The sequence below is a fragment of the Semicossyphus pulcher genome, unplaced genomic scaffold (genome assembly GCF_022749685.1).
Source record: "Semicossyphus pulcher isolate SPU_LCO1_2020_fin unplaced genomic scaffold, fSemPul1.0.p SCAF_9, whole genome shotgun sequence".
Classification (NCBI taxonomy): Eukaryota; Metazoa; Chordata; class Actinopteri; order Labriformes; family Labridae; genus Semicossyphus; species Semicossyphus pulcher.
The window spans coordinates 11,807,225-11,826,260 of NW_027211770.1; the positions used below are offsets into that span (position 1 = coordinate 11,807,225).

At 41.4% G+C, this 19,036-nt stretch overlaps 1 protein-coding gene across 1 annotated transcript; it reads right to left on the reverse strand.

Moving 5' to 3' along the window:
* Positions 1–301: 301 nt before the first annotated feature.
* entpd3 (ectonucleoside triphosphate diphosphohydrolase 3) lies at positions 302–12,222 on the reverse strand. The gene is made up of 10 exons (XM_069656318.1): positions 12,103–12,222; positions 8,017–8,154; positions 7,525–7,642; positions 7,232–7,391; positions 5,800–5,959; positions 5,449–5,676; positions 4,722–4,985; positions 4,525–4,635; positions 3,544–3,681; positions 302–1,724 (listed from the first exon to the last, which is right to left on the reverse strand). The coding sequence occupies exons 2-10, from the start codon at positions 8,149–8,151 to the stop codon at positions 1,536–1,538; spliced, it is 1,503 nt and encodes a 500-aa protein (XP_069512419.1). The 5' UTR covers positions 8,152–8,154; positions 12,103–12,222; the 3' UTR covers positions 302–1,535.
* Between the last annotated feature and the right edge of the window lie 6,814 nt (positions 12,223–19,036).

The following is a 19,036-nucleotide window of genomic DNA, read 5'->3' on the forward strand; positions in this document are numbered from 1 at the left end:
CAGTACCACCAGAGGGCGCTGTAGTAAAGAGGATAAGATTATAGGCTATAAGAGGTTATTGGAGATGCATGTGGTTGTGCCTGTGTGTTAGCATGATTTGAACAGTTGTTTTATGTACACAGATGTAGAACAGGCATTGTTTTGCTTTAATATCCACCATATTAATTTATAAATCTGATCTGTTGACTTTAGTATGTAATATTAAATGACATTCAGGCTCAGGTAATTTCATCATTAAGGTGTCTCATGATGAAAAACAGAGGCCTTAATCTCACAAATCAGCCATAAAAGATCGGTTAGTATGTGACTTTATTATATACGGCATTGAAAAAGCACTATTATGATCAAAACACATCCAATACAGTCAGTGTAATAAATGAGAATCATGCATCAATCTCTCCAGTGCAAAGACAAAAACATTACTGAAAAAGTTCCCCAAACAGAGCACCATGTACACACAATGTCAAGCACTAACACACACGCACACTTGCTTTGATTCATGCTTTCGGTCAGAAATGATGATGTGCTGTATATCCATCTGAAGAAACCTATTTCTCTTGCTATATATATTGTAATAATCCACAAATTTAACAATATTATACAAAAATGTATCTTAAAATCAAATGTAATTTTTTTACACAGCCGGTGACTTACAGTACTTATTATATGTTTTGGATGCAATTGTTTGGTGTGTTTCGTACACAGCTCCGACAATCAGCCCGCCCTCTTGGCCATGCCTTTTCCATTCAGACTAATTGTCTACTTTCTCAAACTAAAAAAATGGAAATGACCACGTTCTCATCAATATCTGTAAACTAGTTTCTCAGCAAACAAAACTCAAATCTTGAATACTCTTAATGAAACCCTTAATCTGTGAAAAGGTCTTCATGTTGCACGTGCTCGCTTTGCCGAATCATAACGACACAATGGCGCATTGCACATTCATACATTATTTATTAGGGAGGTTTTTCATTCATGAAATGTGGAGTATCGCTGTGTACTTCTGGTATAAAACGCTACAACAAAACACTACAGAGAAGTCGTAGCAAAGTGCTACCATTCTGTATGTAAAGAGGATGCATTCAGTGCAATAATATATATAATACAGGAATAAAAACATGAGATCTGCCTGAGAGTATTATCATTTGTGCTACTTTTAGCTAAACCATTGTGTCACCTTTTTATCTGTAACAAAAATATTTCCCTTTAGAGGAGCTTGAAAAAGTAAAAGGAACGTCTCCCTGAGGTACAAAACTAAAAAGTATTTTAATTGTGTATTTTGTTTTTAATGTAGCAATAAAACCGCCTCACATCTGCAGCTAGCTCAAACGCAGCGAGAGGTTTTCATTACTCCACTTTTCAAGAACTCCAATAACTGAAACACAAGGCGGTAAATGTCTCAGGCTGAAAAGCAGAAGTATTTTCATCAGTACCTGTCAGTATAAGTGCCTTTGTCATGCTACTGTAGCTCTTAAAGGATTACAGCAGCCCCCGAGGCTTACAATGGCAGATTGTTCCCTTTGTAAGTCACACTCTCAGTAGCAGGTGCGAACCAGGATGATAAAAATGAAAACAAATGTCACAATGGTGAGCGCCGAAAATAGAAAGATGAGGCCGGCAAAGACGGGGTTTGTCATGGGGGGGATTATTTTCACTTCAGACGGGATCATGTTGGACATACTCAGCATGTAGCCCAAACTCCAACCTATGCTGGTGTCCTTTACCTGTAGAGAGGAGAAGAGAAGAGAAGAGGTCTCACTGTGAGTTTGCATGTTATACAGTGGCAGTAAAGGGCTGGAAATTCAGAAATAATGCAAATTCAAAAACACATATATCTATCCTAAACATATACAACAATGGAAACACGCTACAAACAAATCCAGCAAGAAAGGCAACAAAAAAAATGCTGCATATCCATCCTTCTCAACACAAGCGCTCCAGGCCTGTAGGGGGCGCTAAGTGGAACTGGATTTTAGTGAAATAAAAGTTATGGATATGAGTTAAACATAGACTGTATGAATAATGGATATAGCCAACGTGACGTCACCCATTGCTTTCTCGTCTGCGCAAATGAAGCCTAGAGTTCAGGATGTGGCGGCCATGTTGGTTTGGTGATGGAGAGGAGGGTGGGGTCAGCAAACGGCAAGTTATCATAGTCTACACCCGTTGCTGATTCATTAGCTGGTGAACGAGCATGTTTGCCCTCATGTTTTGATAGTGAGATTCTTTTTGTGGTGGCGACTGACCGGCAGTTGTCTATTTATATTATATATAAATAATCATATATATAATCCATATAACATAATCCATAATCTCTCTGAGGGAAAAGCCAACAACAATTCTGACTTCTATGCACTGGCCGACAAACAGATGAACGTGTGAGCTAACAAGCCGGGTATAGCGAGCACTGTATAGTGCAAAAATATCCGTACAATAATAGGCTGCAGACATGCTTATTTCTGCTGTAAAAAAATTTTTGCTTCTGCAGCCAGACACTCAAGAAACTGCAGGTTTTGTCTTGCACTTCTGCATTGGCTTAATGCAGGCCTGGAGCACTTCTGTTGTGATGACTCGACGTGAAGCCCCTTCTGCTGCATTTGTTTTCTGTTGTTGTGTGTTGCTGAGATTGTTCATGTATTTGCAGCACTTGTTTTTCATTTGCACCACTTGTTTATATGAGTTTTTAAATTTGTATCATGTCTAGATTTGCAGCCCGTTTCTCTAAATGAAAATCTTTCGGCCTGTTACAGCTGGGTTGTCCTTCTCAGCCACCGTAGCTAATACTGTACATTGCTTTGCACGTCTAGAGTAGTTACAGCTCTGACAGCCCTGTCATGAAGATGCACACAGCTCCAGGGTAAAATATGAGTAACAAAAACCAAAGAACATCCCTGTAAAGAATCTAAGTGTGTCTGTTTTGTGAAATCCTCTAAAGGAGTCCCAGACACCCCAAAGGCACCAAACAGCACACTCATTCTCTTGTTGGTGAGACTGGAAATTGGGAGCGTTGCCAGCTGTTGAAGATCGTTCTGGGTGAGTCAAAAGGGTAGCCGCCATGCAATTAGGAAACTGCTGGTGTAATGTGCCACTTTTTAATAGCTCCTTTCTTTCTCTATGACTCATGAGTGATAGACTCAGTGTCACACACCAGGAATCCCCCTCTGCTGAGGGAGTTCCTTTGTGAAAGACGCTCCGTGTCCTGAGGGCGTCCTGCAGCGATACATTGGCTGCCTTTCACTCCGGCTTCAACTTTTTCAGTGCATATGATTGGTATGTCAGCCATCCATCTTTAATGGGTCCCAATGTGTGGCCTTGCTCAAACACTGTTAAACGCCAGTGTCTGAACATGAAGGAATGCTGACAGCTAAGGCACAGAAACTCCCATCAAACTGCCACTGACTCATTTTGATGGTTGCATTCTTCATATTTAATAGCATCACTATTTTATTAAAGAATATATGAAAGAGATCAAATAGAGTGGATATGTACTGATGTCATAGCTGCGTAAAGGGACGCAGAGGATTATGTGTTTGTTCAACCCACCTGTTTTTGAAAGATAATATTTTTCCACGTCTCCTTGTCAAACTTGTATCCATCTGCCAGCAAAGTGAAGACGTAGTGAGCTGCGTAACAGTACGTCCTGAGGTATTTGTCAGAGATCCAATTCTTTTCTTTCCTTAGCTGAAACAGAAGAGAAACAAAGATCAGACAAATTTACTGTGTATTTAATGTACTGGTGAAACTTTTCTCACGTTGATAATCTCCCAATGAGTTAGGTGATTACTTCAAAACAATAACCCCACCAAAGATGTGGAATAATGTACATTTTATTTTATTTTAAAAGTTCTACTTTTACATTTTTTTGCTTTACTTTATTGCCTATTTAAGTTTTTATGTTTTATTCTGATATAAGTATTTAAATATCTATTGATACTTAAGCAATATCACGCGAGAAGGAGTGAATATCATCACGTCATATGCATGAGGTTGCAGATAATTATACAACAGTTATACATGCAGCAAATAGTAGTAAAACGTAATAATTAATAACAGATTATTATTTTTTGCGCCACCAGCTCAACTAGTTCCACAACTTAACTGAAACTAGACTTTTGTTGCCAAGTAACCCAAACACTCTCCTGCACTCAGCTGCAGCCTTCAAAGAAGGCGGTCTATAGAGGATGCACCATTCTGTGAAGACCCTTAAAGCCGAACTGAAATGAGACGGTCTGGTCTATGGAGGATTTCCTGCTTGCGTCACCAGCTGTTCCCGCCCTGACCCTTGCGTCACCAAACACCGCTCCTGTTGCCTAGCAACAGGTAGCTAGCGGGCTAACTAGCTAACATAACTAACATCACGTAAATTAACCTAATATTTTTAAAATGCTTTGTTTTAAGGGTGTTTTGCCTGAGGAACAAAGTGCCTACTTCTAAATTATCATGGCATGTTAACTAGCTCTTCTACGTTTGTGTGTGCTTTTTTTGTTTGTTCCACATTTTCTCCTCTTATACCGATTTACTTACCACTGTCCAATTAGAGTGACAGAATTTCCTAACTGAAGCTTCGAATTCATCAAAATCTGACGTGCCGTTCACCAGCAGCGCCCGATACGTGTAGAAGAATCCTGCGTACGCCTGGTGAAAACATGTAGGAAACAAGAAGTCAGTCAGTTTTCACCTTTCCCCCTCTCTTCAGTGTGTTATTTGCAGTGTTTTTTTACCATAAAATCTCCAGTGACGGGTGGCTGCTCCACCCCGTCGAAGGAGCACTGTTTTGAGGGGCAGGTCTTGAAATCGAATAAGGACTTCACTATGCTGCCGCACTTGTCCGAGTCTGCAACTCCCACCATGAAGAACTCTTGATCTGGGTTGTAGTTTTTGGGCATCTTTGTGCACTCTGTGTCATATATGGAGGACGCCTTCAAGGTGATGTTGAAGCCTTCAGGGTAGCAGGGGTTTATAATGAAGGATGGGTCAGATGATGTCTGGAACATAGAGGAATAGGACGTTTTGGGAGGATGAGTTAAGAGGTCAAATTTATTCCCATAACAAATTCTAACAGCGTAGCATATTTCCCAAGCCACAATTACTAATAGTTTCAAGAATTAAGCTATAAGATGCCAGAAAAATGCATTTCCAGCAGACTAACGACACTCACGCTCCGATCGATATTCTTAATGACATAATGCATCCTTCTCTCGTCTCCCTTTGTCTGTTAGCAACTCAGGGACAGCAGTGTTCACCGATCAATATTTAATGCTTTATGGTCTGCACATGCATGCAAAAAAGTACACACTCCCAATACACACATTAGCATGTCGAACATGAACATGAACTGCACAGGAAGCATGCTCAGAAATAAACCAACACCCTTATAATGGTACCATGGAGACATGACATAATTTCCCCTCTTCACACACATACAAGACAAAAACACGAGCTGCGTACCTGAACTACTTTATCCAGAACCCTCTTCTCGGCCTCATTCTTGCCGTAGCACAGGAAACTGTGCGTGTAGACGTTGTAAGGATAACCGTACAGTTTGACATGCATGTAGTCAGGCCCCTGGAGATCATCCTGGACTGAAAAGGCGATCTGTGTCGATGCTCCACCGAGGTCCATGGACCCAACAGTCTGAGCCCCTTCCGGGCGAATGTACGTGTTCCACAGGTTTTTCTGCAAATATAATGGAAAAGGTTGGTAGCTTGTATGCTTGACCATGTGATGGCTCTATTTTTAAAGCAGGATACGGTTAAGTGAGTTAACTTTGACTGACATAGACTAATGACAGTGTTTTACCTCCAGGAAGTTTCCCATGAGGTAGTTGACGGTGACCCACCCGTACAGCCCCTCTTCCTGGCCGGTAAGGATGGAGGCATTTCTGAAGTCGAAAGGCGTAGAGCTGAGGTATTCTCTGAGACTCTCCAGGATTTCATTGGACCGCTGTTCGTCCTTCTCACTTACAACAGAGCAGAAAAAGAAGAGAGTTACAGATGTCAATGGAAACAGAAGTGCTAAGTAGCAGTAAAACACTTTTTGGCTTTCCTCTCTAGAGTTCAATAAGCAGATGGGATGTCTGTGTGCTGAATATAAAACTAGAGCTAGCCAGGTGACAGTTAGCTTAGCTTAAGATAAAGACCTATCTCTATTTACAGATTCAGCATAAAAATGCAGACTCTTGGCTGTTGACTGACAATTTAGCTTTTTATTAAATAGATCTAGATGAAAGGGCAGCTAACACTGTTATTAGCCGTCATCTCTCAAGTTGCTAGTCGGACTGTAAACAATGCAGCACATGGAAAGGAAGCCTTGGTCTTTTACTGCTAACTGCTAGCTACAGTGGAAGCCCTGAAAAGTTGGCTGTTGCTCCCAGAGGCTATGTTGTCGTGAGATGATGGCCAGTGACTGAAAAACACTGAGAGCAAGAGGAACAGTTAGCCTAGCTAATTGGAAAGGTAATGAAAACCTAGCTTGCCTAGTTACTAATTAAAATATAATTTCTTCGTGTTTCGATACTTACAAAAATCCTCTTCTCTGATTTGTATCACGGAGATTATCGCCAAGTAGCCACTTTCTCTTTGAACAGAGCTAGGCTACTTGTTTTCCCCCTGCTCCAGTCTAAGCTAAGCTAAACTACGCTAAGCTAGTCGTCTCCTGGCCCCAGCTTTGTATTTACCGCACAGATATGAAAGTGGTATTGATCCTTTCATCTAACTCTCAACATTTTTTTACTAACGTAACAGAATTAACTCACGTACGTATGTATGTACGTATGGAGTATTTGGACTTAGACCTCAGAAATGAACCAACAAAACAAAACAAACCCTCAGAAAATCAGCTTTTTGACAAACCTTTTATCTATCTTTGACATAAAATGCATTCCTGAACCAGCAGGTAGGGACACTGTAGACTAGAGTGAAAGATCAGATTAGGAGCCGCATGAAGCATACATTTATGACCTTTAAAGTTCAGTAGGCTAAGCACCGTATGTAACTACCACAAGAAGACCCCATTTTTGGACTGACCTGCAGCACTGTTACACCATCAGTTTTACCGAAGCCTGCAGTCTGAACATGTTTTACTGCTGGGGCTTCCTGGTGACTCGGGGGGCTTTGGGAGAAACTATGTGGTGCATAAATGGGTCATAAACGGGCTTAAACGGCTCTGATCCTTCTTGTCACTCTCTGTTAAAAATAATGGCGAGAGAATTAACAAAGCAACATTTTCTTACTGTAGCAGCCTCATTCCAGCTGTAGCTCCCAGAAAGAGAGGCGTGGTTTTGTGTTTTTCAGCAGGAATGACTTTCATGATGTCGGCCATGCAGTTGTTGAATGCTTCCCATGATTTGGCATCTTTCTCGAGGTCAACTTTCATCTCTGAGATACCATCACCTGTGGACACAAAGCCAAGGTAAAATCAATGTTAATTTCATAAACTAACCCCCCCAAAATAATAATTTTTTCGTGCTTTTTCTTAACGGCAAACTGCAATTTTCCTTTGTCATTGTACAGACAACAGACTCACCAGCAACTCTGCAGTTCGCTTTCTCCATCACCACCCCTGTTTCATTCTCCTTCTCCCCCGGCCACTCGTACAGGTACACATTTGAGCGAGATGAACCCGAGTCTATCACTATTCCATACTGCAGAGAAGACAGAAGACAAGAAATCATGTTACAGGAGAACATTTGATTTATACCTTTACTTACCTTAATTGGTGCAATGTCTAAAAGCACTAGAGATGTTTATCTGACAAAGAGCAGAGACTAGAAGAATTAAATTAAATTACCGGGAGGCGGCTACAACTCCCAGCAGCCCTTTAAATAAACACACATGGTCCTGCAGGGCCACCATCCATCATGAGGCTGACTGATGAGAAACCCTACCTTGACTCTGACATCTGGATAATGTTTAGCATCACATTCACAACTCTTACGTGCTAATACTTATACTGTACTAGAGTGAAGAAGATCTACAGCCAAGTATAAAGTGCCTACAGGTTTATGTGTGCGTTCACCTCAAATGTGTACTCTTTAGTCCCCCAGGTGTCCTGGATGACGGCAACGGCGACAAGAGCAGCAATACTGCCCAGCAGGAGAAGTACCACTGCTGCTATGCGACACTTGTAGCCCATCGGCCGTTTGGAAGCCATTTCCTGTTGGCAACAAAGAGGTAAAAAAGAAGAAACTGTGGTTGTTACTAAAAGCATTTCAGCTCTCAGTGATGGCGTGCAGAGAGGTTTAAAAAGTGATGATGAGCAAAAATAGTCCACTTTATTAACCATAAGCTGGTAAAAAAAAAAAAGATGATGGAAGCATTATTGGAAGCAATTGACATTAGCAACACCAACAAAAAGCCCACTGAAATGTGCTGCGTGTTTTTTATGATCTGCAAATGAGAAAACAAGATGTCTCATGTCTCTGTTTAAGAGCCGCTGAAGAAGGGGAATTGTGGTGTGATTCAAGAGAGTTTCAGGAGGTGCTGGTTTCATAGAGAGAAAAATGGGTGAGTTTGCACCTTGGAGGGCCTGTCAGACAGCGAGAAGAAAACAGGTTATATGACGGCACGGATCAACAGCCTGCAACACATTTACTTCTGTCTCATGAAAGCTGCATGAATTAAGCCTCAGGCTGTGAATGTTGTTTTGTTGTTTTTTATATAAACTTAAACTGCATGTGCAATAACAACCACCTAGTTCGAAACCTAAAGAACGACCATTTTGCTGCCATGTGTTAGTTAACAGCCAGACACTCTAATCCTAGAACAAACACGTTATGTCACACAGTGAGTGGACGGAGATCAAACCTTTTCAGTCAAATCTTTTTCATGGTGTTGTCTTGTTGTGCAGGAAACTGCTGTGTGAGTTGCGTGTATACTGAGTGATGGAAAACAGAATTTCGTGCCAGATCCACCATGTGTGCTTTGATGGAGACATCTACACACGCTAAGATAAAAGGATATTTCTCTGATGCAAACTGCTGTTCCTAAACCAAAATCAAGCACACATTTTTCTCATGTAGTCATATAGAGGCGCAATATGGCTACAATTATGGGTCATAGCCTTAAACTTATTCATATGTAACACAAAACGCAGCTCTTTTTCTGCTTTATTCTGTTTAACTCACATGCAACGTATGTCTGTGTTCTGCATTGTATAAGTGAATATGCTGTAGGAAGATAATCTATATTTAAAACTAGCAAACTCAGCAGTGCAATGTTACGTAATTGCAAGGACTGAACATACTCATTTAAAGTAGCGTATTTTTTGTAGTCACGCAAACAATGAGTGACTCACACAGGGGATAGTAAACACATCCCTTGTTTAAACTTGTTAAAATTTCCACATCCTGCTGTTTCTTCGGTTTCTAATTACAACCTCATGTTAGCTGTGAGCCGGTGCTGCCTCGGCTTGTCGCAGGTGTTGTTATCACACTGTCAAACACAATCCAACGTCTCCCTCTTTATTCCTCGCTTTAAAGCAACTCTAAAAAAATCCTTTTTCAGCTGTATTAATCCCTAAACTAAATATTTGAATCCCCCTCCGTCAGACTGTAACAACACCATGATGTTGGTGTTTGTTATTCTTCAGATGACAGCAGTTCAGAGTCACCGCGGCAACGTCAGCGAAAAACAGGCAGGTCAAAGCTGTTAGACGAGGTAGGATTACAACCTGAGGACATGTCTGAGGTATCGGAGCAGTCTGCTGTACACTACACATATATATATATATATATGTGATATAGGGTGCGATTTATTGGTGATATCTCTTTACAGCTGCACTCCAGACATTCATATTTTCAGAGTCAGTTTTCCAAACATTGTGCAAAGACTTATGGGTGCATTTAAGGGTACCGTCAGTTTTCTGTCAAGCCTCTGCCAGCTGTGTGTTGGAAAACCAGCTTATGTCGGTTGCTTACGTCTACACTTGTACTCTTTGACGTTCCCTTTTTTTTCAGCAGATGAAAATGAAAATATATGCCACAATCGTGCCAAGATTACAACACCATCTTTTCCCACACTCAATGAAGCGAGTTAATGTTGCTGCATGTCTAAGCACAAACACAAACAGCATTATAATTTTGCTAATTTGCTTGTTTTAAAGAACATGACAAATTGCCTTCAATCATAACTAACCCAACTATTGATCCAGGCTCATTTTTATTGACATGACGGACAAGCCTCTCTAAGAGCACGTAGTAACTTGAGCTCATTGATCGTCATTTGCCCTGCTGATGGTTACTCTGGTCGTTAACATCATGGTCCTGTTGGCTCCAGGTTGACTGAACCATGTTTGTTGTTTCCATTATGATAGTTCAAGCTCAGGCGCTAGTAACCACACTTTTGAAATAACAAATGTTTAGAGGATATTTGCGTCATACAACTAAAACAAAAGTAGTTCAGACTCTCCCTCTGACACGAGTATTCGTTTTTGCCTTTACTAGTGTTGGTAATTATGGCTCTGTTCCTTTCCGAAAGCCGCTCAAAAGAAAGGCTCATCGTTTGTGAACGTCACAACACTACGAGGTAGAGAGTGGTCGCGAATGTACCTGCACGATATTCTCATGTGTCAACACAAAATTCTGCACTTTTAAAATGTAAAAGGGAACAGCAGCATGATGTAGGAACAGTTAATCAACGTTATTGGTTTGCCAATAATTTATGATATCTCAGCCAGCAGGGAACGTTCCCTTAACATTGGCTAACATTACCTACAAGTTCTAATAAGGTTTGAAAGAAAACTTTTTAATCTAATATTCAAAGAAAGTTTTAAGGATGTTTATCATTTCAAATAAAGTTCTTGTAACGTTAAAACTTAAACTAAGACAAAACGTTTTAACTGCAACATTCTGAAGATATTTTCAGGATGTTATTGAGGCCTGGGATGTCAGAACGTCTTTTATAAAACGTTCCTGAATTGTGATTTGAACATCCTCACTGCAACTTTCTGAAAATGTTTTCACAGAACGTTCTCCTGCTATTAAAAAGAACGTTCTGGGAACCAAATAAAAACGCAAGACATTACCAGAACATCGCACGCAAACTGGGACAACTCTGAGATGTCAACAAAAAAACAACAAACTTGAAGCAGGGTTATAATGTTGCTCACTGTCGGCACTGTGTTGTGGCGACATGAGACATGATTCTGATGCACGTGACCTCGTATAGCGGAGTTGCAGTTGAAAAAAGCTGCCTGTGGTAATTCGGCATAGAGGTTGAGTGGATCTAGAGCGGGAAGTGAAATTTGGGCACAACTATAAAAAGAACGGTTCTCACCTACGACTCGGTTCCTGTTCGCACCAAAGAGAATCGGATCGTTTTGTTGATTTATTTGCTGTAGTTTTGTACTTTGTACTCTGGCAGTGCATGCATACACCTTCCACTGGTGTTTAACACTAAACCTTACAGTGCACATAGTCTGATTCATAGTTTTACCTCTACAAAGGGGAATAAGGGCAACGGAACTATATTCTTACATAGGAAATATTGACTTCTTCTTATTGTCCCTGAATGTCTCTTCTACAGGATGATGAACTTCTAGCCTTGTGCCATTCTTAAGTTACACTGTTACACTGCAAACCGTTGCATATTCACCTGATATAGCATTCAGAGTGTGCTACATATCAAACGCTGTGGGCTGACTGGTGTAAAACCACACACAAAGAACAAGGCTGACCCCTGTGCTCCCTGTTATCCACCCTCATGTGGAACGCCCCCTCTTAGTCTTCATTCATGCACAAAGTAAACATCTCAAAGTGAAATAGAACTTCTTTTTTAAATTTCAGTGAAATTCAAACAGAGGAAATCAGCAAGTCTAAGCCTAAAGTTTGCATTCAAGCTACAACATTGACCCGCACTTTAGGTGTAAAAGCAGCCATGTGAGCTGAGAAGTAAATAACTCATCCTTATTTGCCCGTGTTGGCACGCCTGCCTGTAGGGACTGGTCCTAATGAGGGTGAAGAGCCAAGATGAACACCTACACATAAATTAACCCCAGCCTGAGACAGTAAATCACCTCACACAATGACCCCCTCCAGGTAAATAAACGCTTTGTTGTCAGGTAAATAAATGCATGGGAGCAAGAGGAGATGTGTTTGTTTCTTACCTTGAGGAACAGGTTTGTAGATCCTGGCCTGGAGCGGGATGTCTGTGCAGAGGGAAAGAGAGAGGAAACAAGGGAGCAGCAAAGGAATGAAGACAGAGAGTGAGAGGAGAGCAAGGGAGTGTCCTGTGAGCGGGAGAGATCAGAAGAGCGATTGGCCGACAGGAACAGAAGTGTTGTACCCCAACAAAATGCAGAGTGAGAGAGAGAGGGAACATGGGAGGAGCAATGTGCACACACTCCTCTTTTCACCACTCCCACCAGAGAAACAGAGCAGGCAGCCCGGCCAGAGAGTGATGCAAGGCCGCTCCTGGTGCCTAATGATTAAGCACAGGTACTGTTGAGTACGTATGAAACAATGTGAGAAGAGAGAGAGGGACTTAATTGATGTAATCAATAGGATAAAGTGCAGAGTGGCTGAGTGTCTTATGCTCAGGCTACCACAAAGTCAGCTCTTATTTGTCAGGCCTGAATTGAACATGGATGGAAAGCAGCAGGATCAAGAACTGTTCAAACAATCAAGGATGTGTTGGTACTTGCAGGCTCCTGATCCCATGTGAATCTTGCCTTCTCACACTGCAAACTATGAGTCATTCATCAGTCTGACAAAGTTCTGTGAAGCAAAGGGAAAACCCTGCTGTTCTCAAGTGTGTTTGTTTTGCTGTCAGACAAAAAAAGCTCACTTTTAATCGTGTCCTTGTGCGCGTGTTTGGATTTTTGCAGCACTTTCCGGAAACATGAGAACTGCCTGCATATATGCATGTCCGTGTGTATGTCCAATAAGCCATTAATGAGGGTGGAGAGTTGTCAAAATACATCAGCCTTCAACATCCAGATCAATTGCCCAAACAACTTCAACCAGTTCAAACAACATGTGTGTACAGAAACACTCCCACTCCTCCATTGTTTCATTAATTTGCTAATCAATTCATCCATTATGGACGTAGCTTCGCCTCTCATCAGCCTTACTCATTCACCATCCACTTTAAGCTTTCTGGAAGCATCGGCTCCATGCAGGAGTTAGTGACGTTCTTTTGGGACCATTAAAACCTTGACTGAATTTCGCAAAGACCACATTGTTCTCCAAGAAGTACTCCATCAATTTTACATGTCAAAGTCGATTTTCTGTGCACAGGCAGTCCTACGCAGGCCCTGAAAACAGCTGTATAATGTCTACTTTAGCTCCGGAGGAACATCTGGGGAAGTTAACCTGCGTATGTCAGCTGTGACTCACACATTAAAACACAAAATTACATTAAAAAGTGGGAGGAAGGGAGTGGGGAAGAGTTAAGCAGGCAGAAGGGATCATAACAAAACTATGTCCAGTTGCATCATGGGAAGCGTAGGATGTAGAGTTTGTGGGGCTTGACCATAGACTGTTTAAAAAGATGGACGACATGACAGCTCCCTAATAGTGAAGTCAAACCCTCTCTATCGCCCCCTGCTGACTTGCTGCAGTAAAGGTCATAAAGCCCGCCTCCTCCATGTTAACAGATGGGACATGAGTCAAACTGTAAAATCAAAATACAAATCAAATCCATTTTTCTCTGTGATTATAGTTAGTTCTTATCATGCTGATTTACGTCCAAGTGTTAATTTTTCTGACCAGTTTAGTTTTAATTAGTTATTTGATGCTGTAAAAAGGTTGATTGACAGCTCTGTTGACCAATACGGCTCCTGCAGCCGATCTGTTACTGATTAGCAGAGTAGTAGAGGAACGGCGAGAGGAGATGTAACTAAATTAATCACTACAGTCACTGAAGTTTACATATCTGTGAACGTCTGCTTCAGACCAACACAAGAAGCTGTTCTGATGTTAAAACACGCTGGAGTGAAGGATCTTTGCAGGTTTTTTTCACTAAGTTAAGTGTGTGTTTTGGTTAGCGGGAGTGGCGGCTCCACCTGCCGATCTCTACTGCGCAGCTCTGGCACCATATGACGTCACCATCGCAAGACGGTAGCGCCTGTCAAGGGGGTATTTTGGCTTCAATTTTGTACAGTGAGAGCAGATGGAGACACTTCGTCCATCTTTATATACAGTCATTGGGCTTGACAAATAAAAGGCAAGTTATATCAGTTTTTGCCGTTATAATTTGGTAGTGTATTTCAAAAATTGTCTTGGTTGCAATGCGTGAACATTGTACGGTCGACAAAAAATCATGTTGGTGGGGTTTGTTTGCACAAGAAGAGTGCGTTTCAAAACAATGACATCATCATGAGGAAGGTCGATTATCTGAGCCATCAAGTAGCTTGGCCATAACAGTGGCGCCCATATGGACAATACTCCTAAGCATAACTCCACATAAGGGCTTTGAGTGGCCGTCACAAAGCCCTGACTTGAATCCAATCAAGAATTTATGAACCAAAGTGAAAATTAATGTCAGAGTGAGGAGGCTTACGAACCTGAGTAATGTCAATTCTGTTAGGGGAAATGGGCCGAAACTTTGGCACAGTATTTCAAGAAACTCATGCAGGGCTACCTTACAAGTCTGATTAAAGTAGTAAGTAAAAGGTAGTTTCAACAAATACAAAGTGTATTTAAACTTTTGAACCATCGAATATCAGTTTTACTCAATAAAGCTTGAAAAAGAAGGTCCATCTTGTGTATTATTTTGAAATTCTCTCTCATGGAAATGAACACCGATTAGCCACAACATTATGACCACCTGCCTAATATTGTATAGGGCTGCCAAAACAGCCCTGACCCGTCGAGGCATGGACTCCACTAGACCTCTGAAGGTGAGCTGAGGTATCTGGCACCAAGACGTTAGCAGCAGATCCTTTAAGTCCTGTAAGCTGTGAGGTGAGGCCTCCGTGGATCAGACTTGTTGGTCCAGCACATCCCACAGATGCTCGGTTGGATTGAGATCTGGGGAATTTGGAGGCCAAGTTCTTGAACTCATTGTTCCTCAAACCATTCCTGAGCTATTTCTGCAGTGAGGCAGGGCGCATTACAGTGGTGTAGTGGTCCCTGGAGAAGTGGGTATACTCTTAATTCATGCCCTGTTTTTGAGCAGCCCATTCAGCAAATGATAGACGCCCTGTTTTATAAACAGTGACATGTAAGACTACTCTATCTAGTTTAACCAAAAATGGGCCAGTAGTATTTACACATTGTCACATAATTTCTGCTGCTTGACCTCAGGGAATAAGGATTATGAAATTACTGACCCAATACTGCCCCACAGACTAGTGAGTAGTGATGTCTACAATAAAACAACAAACGTGATTGACTGACAGGCTATAGCCTAAATGTGACAAGGTAAACAATGACCACAAGCTATTCAAATGTGGAAAGTCACCCCAGTAATCTTGATTTTTAAGCTTCAGCAATAAAAAAGCGCCCACCCACCGCAGTTGAAGTCTTCATCAGCCGTTGTACCGGCATCTTTAGCTGTGGGTGAAGAGGCGGCATGGGCATCCTCTGTGACAGGGGTCTGGGCTAACGGAGCTGCTAGCATCGCTAAGATTAGCTGAGCTGCTGGCTGGTGTAGATTCGCGAGGACATTTGGAATTGAGAAAGGACATTTTTGTTTGAATAGCCCGCTTCATCTTACCTGGCTGTTCATAAACGTTAAGTAGCGTATTCCAACGGCGAATAGTTTAAAAGTGAACTAGCAAAATTACCGTTAGGCAATAATTATTTTCCCAGGTATCACCCGGCCTACTCTGCCTCTGATTGGCTCATCAGTCCTGCATAATGAGTACTGGCCAATGAGAGGCAGCGTAGGGTGGGTCATGCATGTCACCATCCTATAAAATATAATTGGGCAATTTGGCTTGCATACATGAATGTTGCGCATCAGAGGGGATTGAGAAGTGGGTATAGGCAATGCTGACTGAAAAGTAAGTGGGTATACGCCGTATACCCGCGTATACCCTGCACTACACCACTGGCGCATTATCCTGCTGAAAGAGGCCACTGCCATTAGGAAATATTGTTTCCATGAAGGGGTGTACTTGGTTTGTGACAATGTTTAGGTAAGTGATACGTGCTTCCTTCTTTCCATAGTGCGTCCTGGTGCCATGTCTTCCCCAGGTAAGCAACGCACACACACCCAGCCATCAACATGATGTAAAAGAGAACATCAATCAGACCAGGCCGCTTTCTTCCATTGCTCTGTGGTCTGATGCTCACTTGCCCATTGTAGGCGCTTTCAGAACCAGCAGTTTGAGCTACAGTAGCTCTTCTGTTGGATCAGACCACACGGGCCAGCCTTCGCTCCCCATATGCATCTATAAGCCTTGGCCCATGACCCTGTTGCTGGTTCACCGGTTTTCCTTCTGTGGATCGCTTTTGGTAGGTACTGACCACTGCAAACCGAGAACACCCCACAAGAGAGTTTTGGACACAATTTGGCCTTTGTCAAAGTCAAAAACATCCTTATACTCCTGCTTCCAACATATCAACGTCAAGAACAAGATGTTCACTTGCTGCCTGACATATCCCACACACTGACAGGGGCAATTGTAATGAGATAATCAGCAACATGAATTATCGGTAGTTTTGAAAAATGGAGTTTGGATGTCTTGAGTAGAGTTGGATTTAAATATATGGCCTCAACTGTAAGTCTAAGATCTCAACAGGATTAAGTTTACCCTTAAATGTATCCTGCTGGCACTGATTCAAAATTGTTATATATGAATGTACCGGTAGGTGCAACTGTTGTATTTGCATACCCACACTCTCCTTCTCACACTGACTCTCTTTTGTTCAGCTCTACAGGGATCTAACTCAAATTGTCAAACTAAGCCTCCTGTGACAGTGAACAATGTGACTCACTTTGTGCGATCTCAGCCTTGGGCCTCTTTGCCTTTAGTTTACGAGGAATGTGAACAACACTCAAGGGTATGGGAATCTTACCTCTTCTCCTCCAATCTGCACTTTGCTTTATGTCATATTTCTGATTCAGTACACCAGAAATGCAGTCGCAGTCAGTCAGTAGCATCACTGTGCCTGCTTTATAAGTTCCTCAACATGCCTGCACGTGGGTGGTCTTCTGGTATCGACACTGTCCACAACGAAGACAGTGATGGGGCTGGTCAAAGTGAATTACATGTCTGATTCAGCGCTCAGTGAATGAAGATTAATTATTTTTAGCTGCCTGATGTGAGACCTGAAACCCACCGGTCTGAATGAACCGGAAAGACGAGTGCTGAAAATTAGATTTTCACCTCGAGAGGAAATAGAGGGAAGGCAGAGAGCTCCTGTGTGTCCAGCCTCCACTAATGTAGAACATATGTGAGGTATCAGGTGGGCTGAATGAGTCACAAATATGTTGTGTATCCTCAACTGAATTTCCATCCACCAAACTGTCTTCAAACCAATGTTGTGGATATTTTTCAACCTGCATTGTTCACATCTAGGTTTCTGGGTATTTTTTAGCTTCTTGTTCCCAATTAGTTACTCAAATACACAATCCTGGTATGAGACAACCATGTGTGTTATGTATGTAAGTGTGTCGTTCAATCACCTTGATCCTGTTCACCTGGGCCGCACAGCTGTCTGATCAGCTCATTTACCTGCAGTATATCAACCAGCCTACTGCCAGATAGCTGTCTACTGCTCTGGTAGTTTTTGTCTCTGGCCTCCGTTTTTTCTGGGAACGATTCCTTCCTGCTTTCTTGCCATTCCTTACCAACACTCTGCATGATCCAGCCCCAATCCCATCCCCATTAACCTCTAAAATACATCAGCTTTCATTTCTGATGACACAAACATGAACACTTTTCTTCTTTTGTATTTTATTGTAAATCAGTAAGCTAACCTTAGCCTGCCTTTACGTTAGGTTCTGGTTACATATCTTCAGAGGTGGAAAGAGTACTAAAATATTATTACTTTGATGAAATTTTACTTAAGTACAAGTAAAATTACCAGTCTAAAAATGTACTTAGGTAAAAGTAAAAAGTAGCTTGTTTAAAATGTACTTAAAGTAAAAGTTACGTAGTTACTTTTGTAACGACGGGAAGGGGGTCTCTCCTGTGTTGTGCAAAAAGGACAAGGGGATAATAATGTCAAACTAGTTGTTTTTAATGAAAGGAAAATCCTTACAAATTAAAGTGCAAAGAAAAATAAAATGTGTAATTTTAGTTCAATCATCACATAAAACTTTTTATAACAATACAACCGTTGAAGGTGGCATAAATTGCAGATTTTGGAGACCATCTTTCTTTTCTCCAACAAACATCAACAACAGTCACACTGCAAATCTATTCATCAAAACGGGTCAAGGTCACAGGTGTTGTGACTTTCCCTAAATGAACCAAAGAAGACCAAAATCTCATTATCAGAATGTTTCGTCTTCAGCCGGGTCTGCACCACTGTTGTCTGACTTATCCGTCTCCATCCTCCATCTGATTAAGCGCCGATTTGTTCTCCTGCCCGTCATTCACTGCAGTTGTTTGCGGGGCGTGATTTTTTTCCCTTTCGTTTTTTATTTAGGCCTACTTTTTGATGGGATCTAAAATGTAGTGAAGTACAAAACTTCAAACGAAACCTACTTCAGTAAAAGTAAAATTACAGATTTTAGGTACACAAAAAACTACTCAATTACAGTAATGCAAGTAAAGGTAATTACTTTCTACCTCTGCATATCTTCATCGTGTAGGAAATGTTCACCAAACATCAAAGCAGCTTCTTTCTTAAGCTCAAGGAACAACATGAAGAAGGGTAGTTCAAAGTGCGTGCAGCTGGACGTATTAGGAGAAAGCTGTAAATGACTTACGCATTAATCATGCTTCATGTGCACAAAGAGGGGTTCATTTTTTTAAGTGCTATAGGGGACGTCGATGTAATATTTCATTAGCTGATGGTCAAAATGAAATTTATAAACTTCAGTCAAAGTTTGAATTGCTAATGCATATAATGCATATAAGCAATTACTGGCCATTATTTAATAATTAAATTATATAACTTTTTTTCCTGCTGTACAACTAT

Excerpts from the sequence above, each read along its gene's own strand:
- entpd3 (XM_069656318.1), bottom strand. The coding sequence starts at position 8,151 with ATGGCTTCCAAACGGCCGATGGGCTACAAGTGTCGCATAGCAGCAGTG. Across the intron at positions 7,643-8,016 it reads CTAAAGAGTACACATTTGAG|TATGGAATAGTGATAGACTC; the intron begins GTGAACGCACAC and ends TCTTCTCTGCAG. Across the intron at positions 4,986-5,448 it reads TTCTGGATAAAGTAGTTCAG|ACATCATCTGACCCATCCTT; the intron begins GTACGCAGCTCG and ends TCTATGTTCCAG.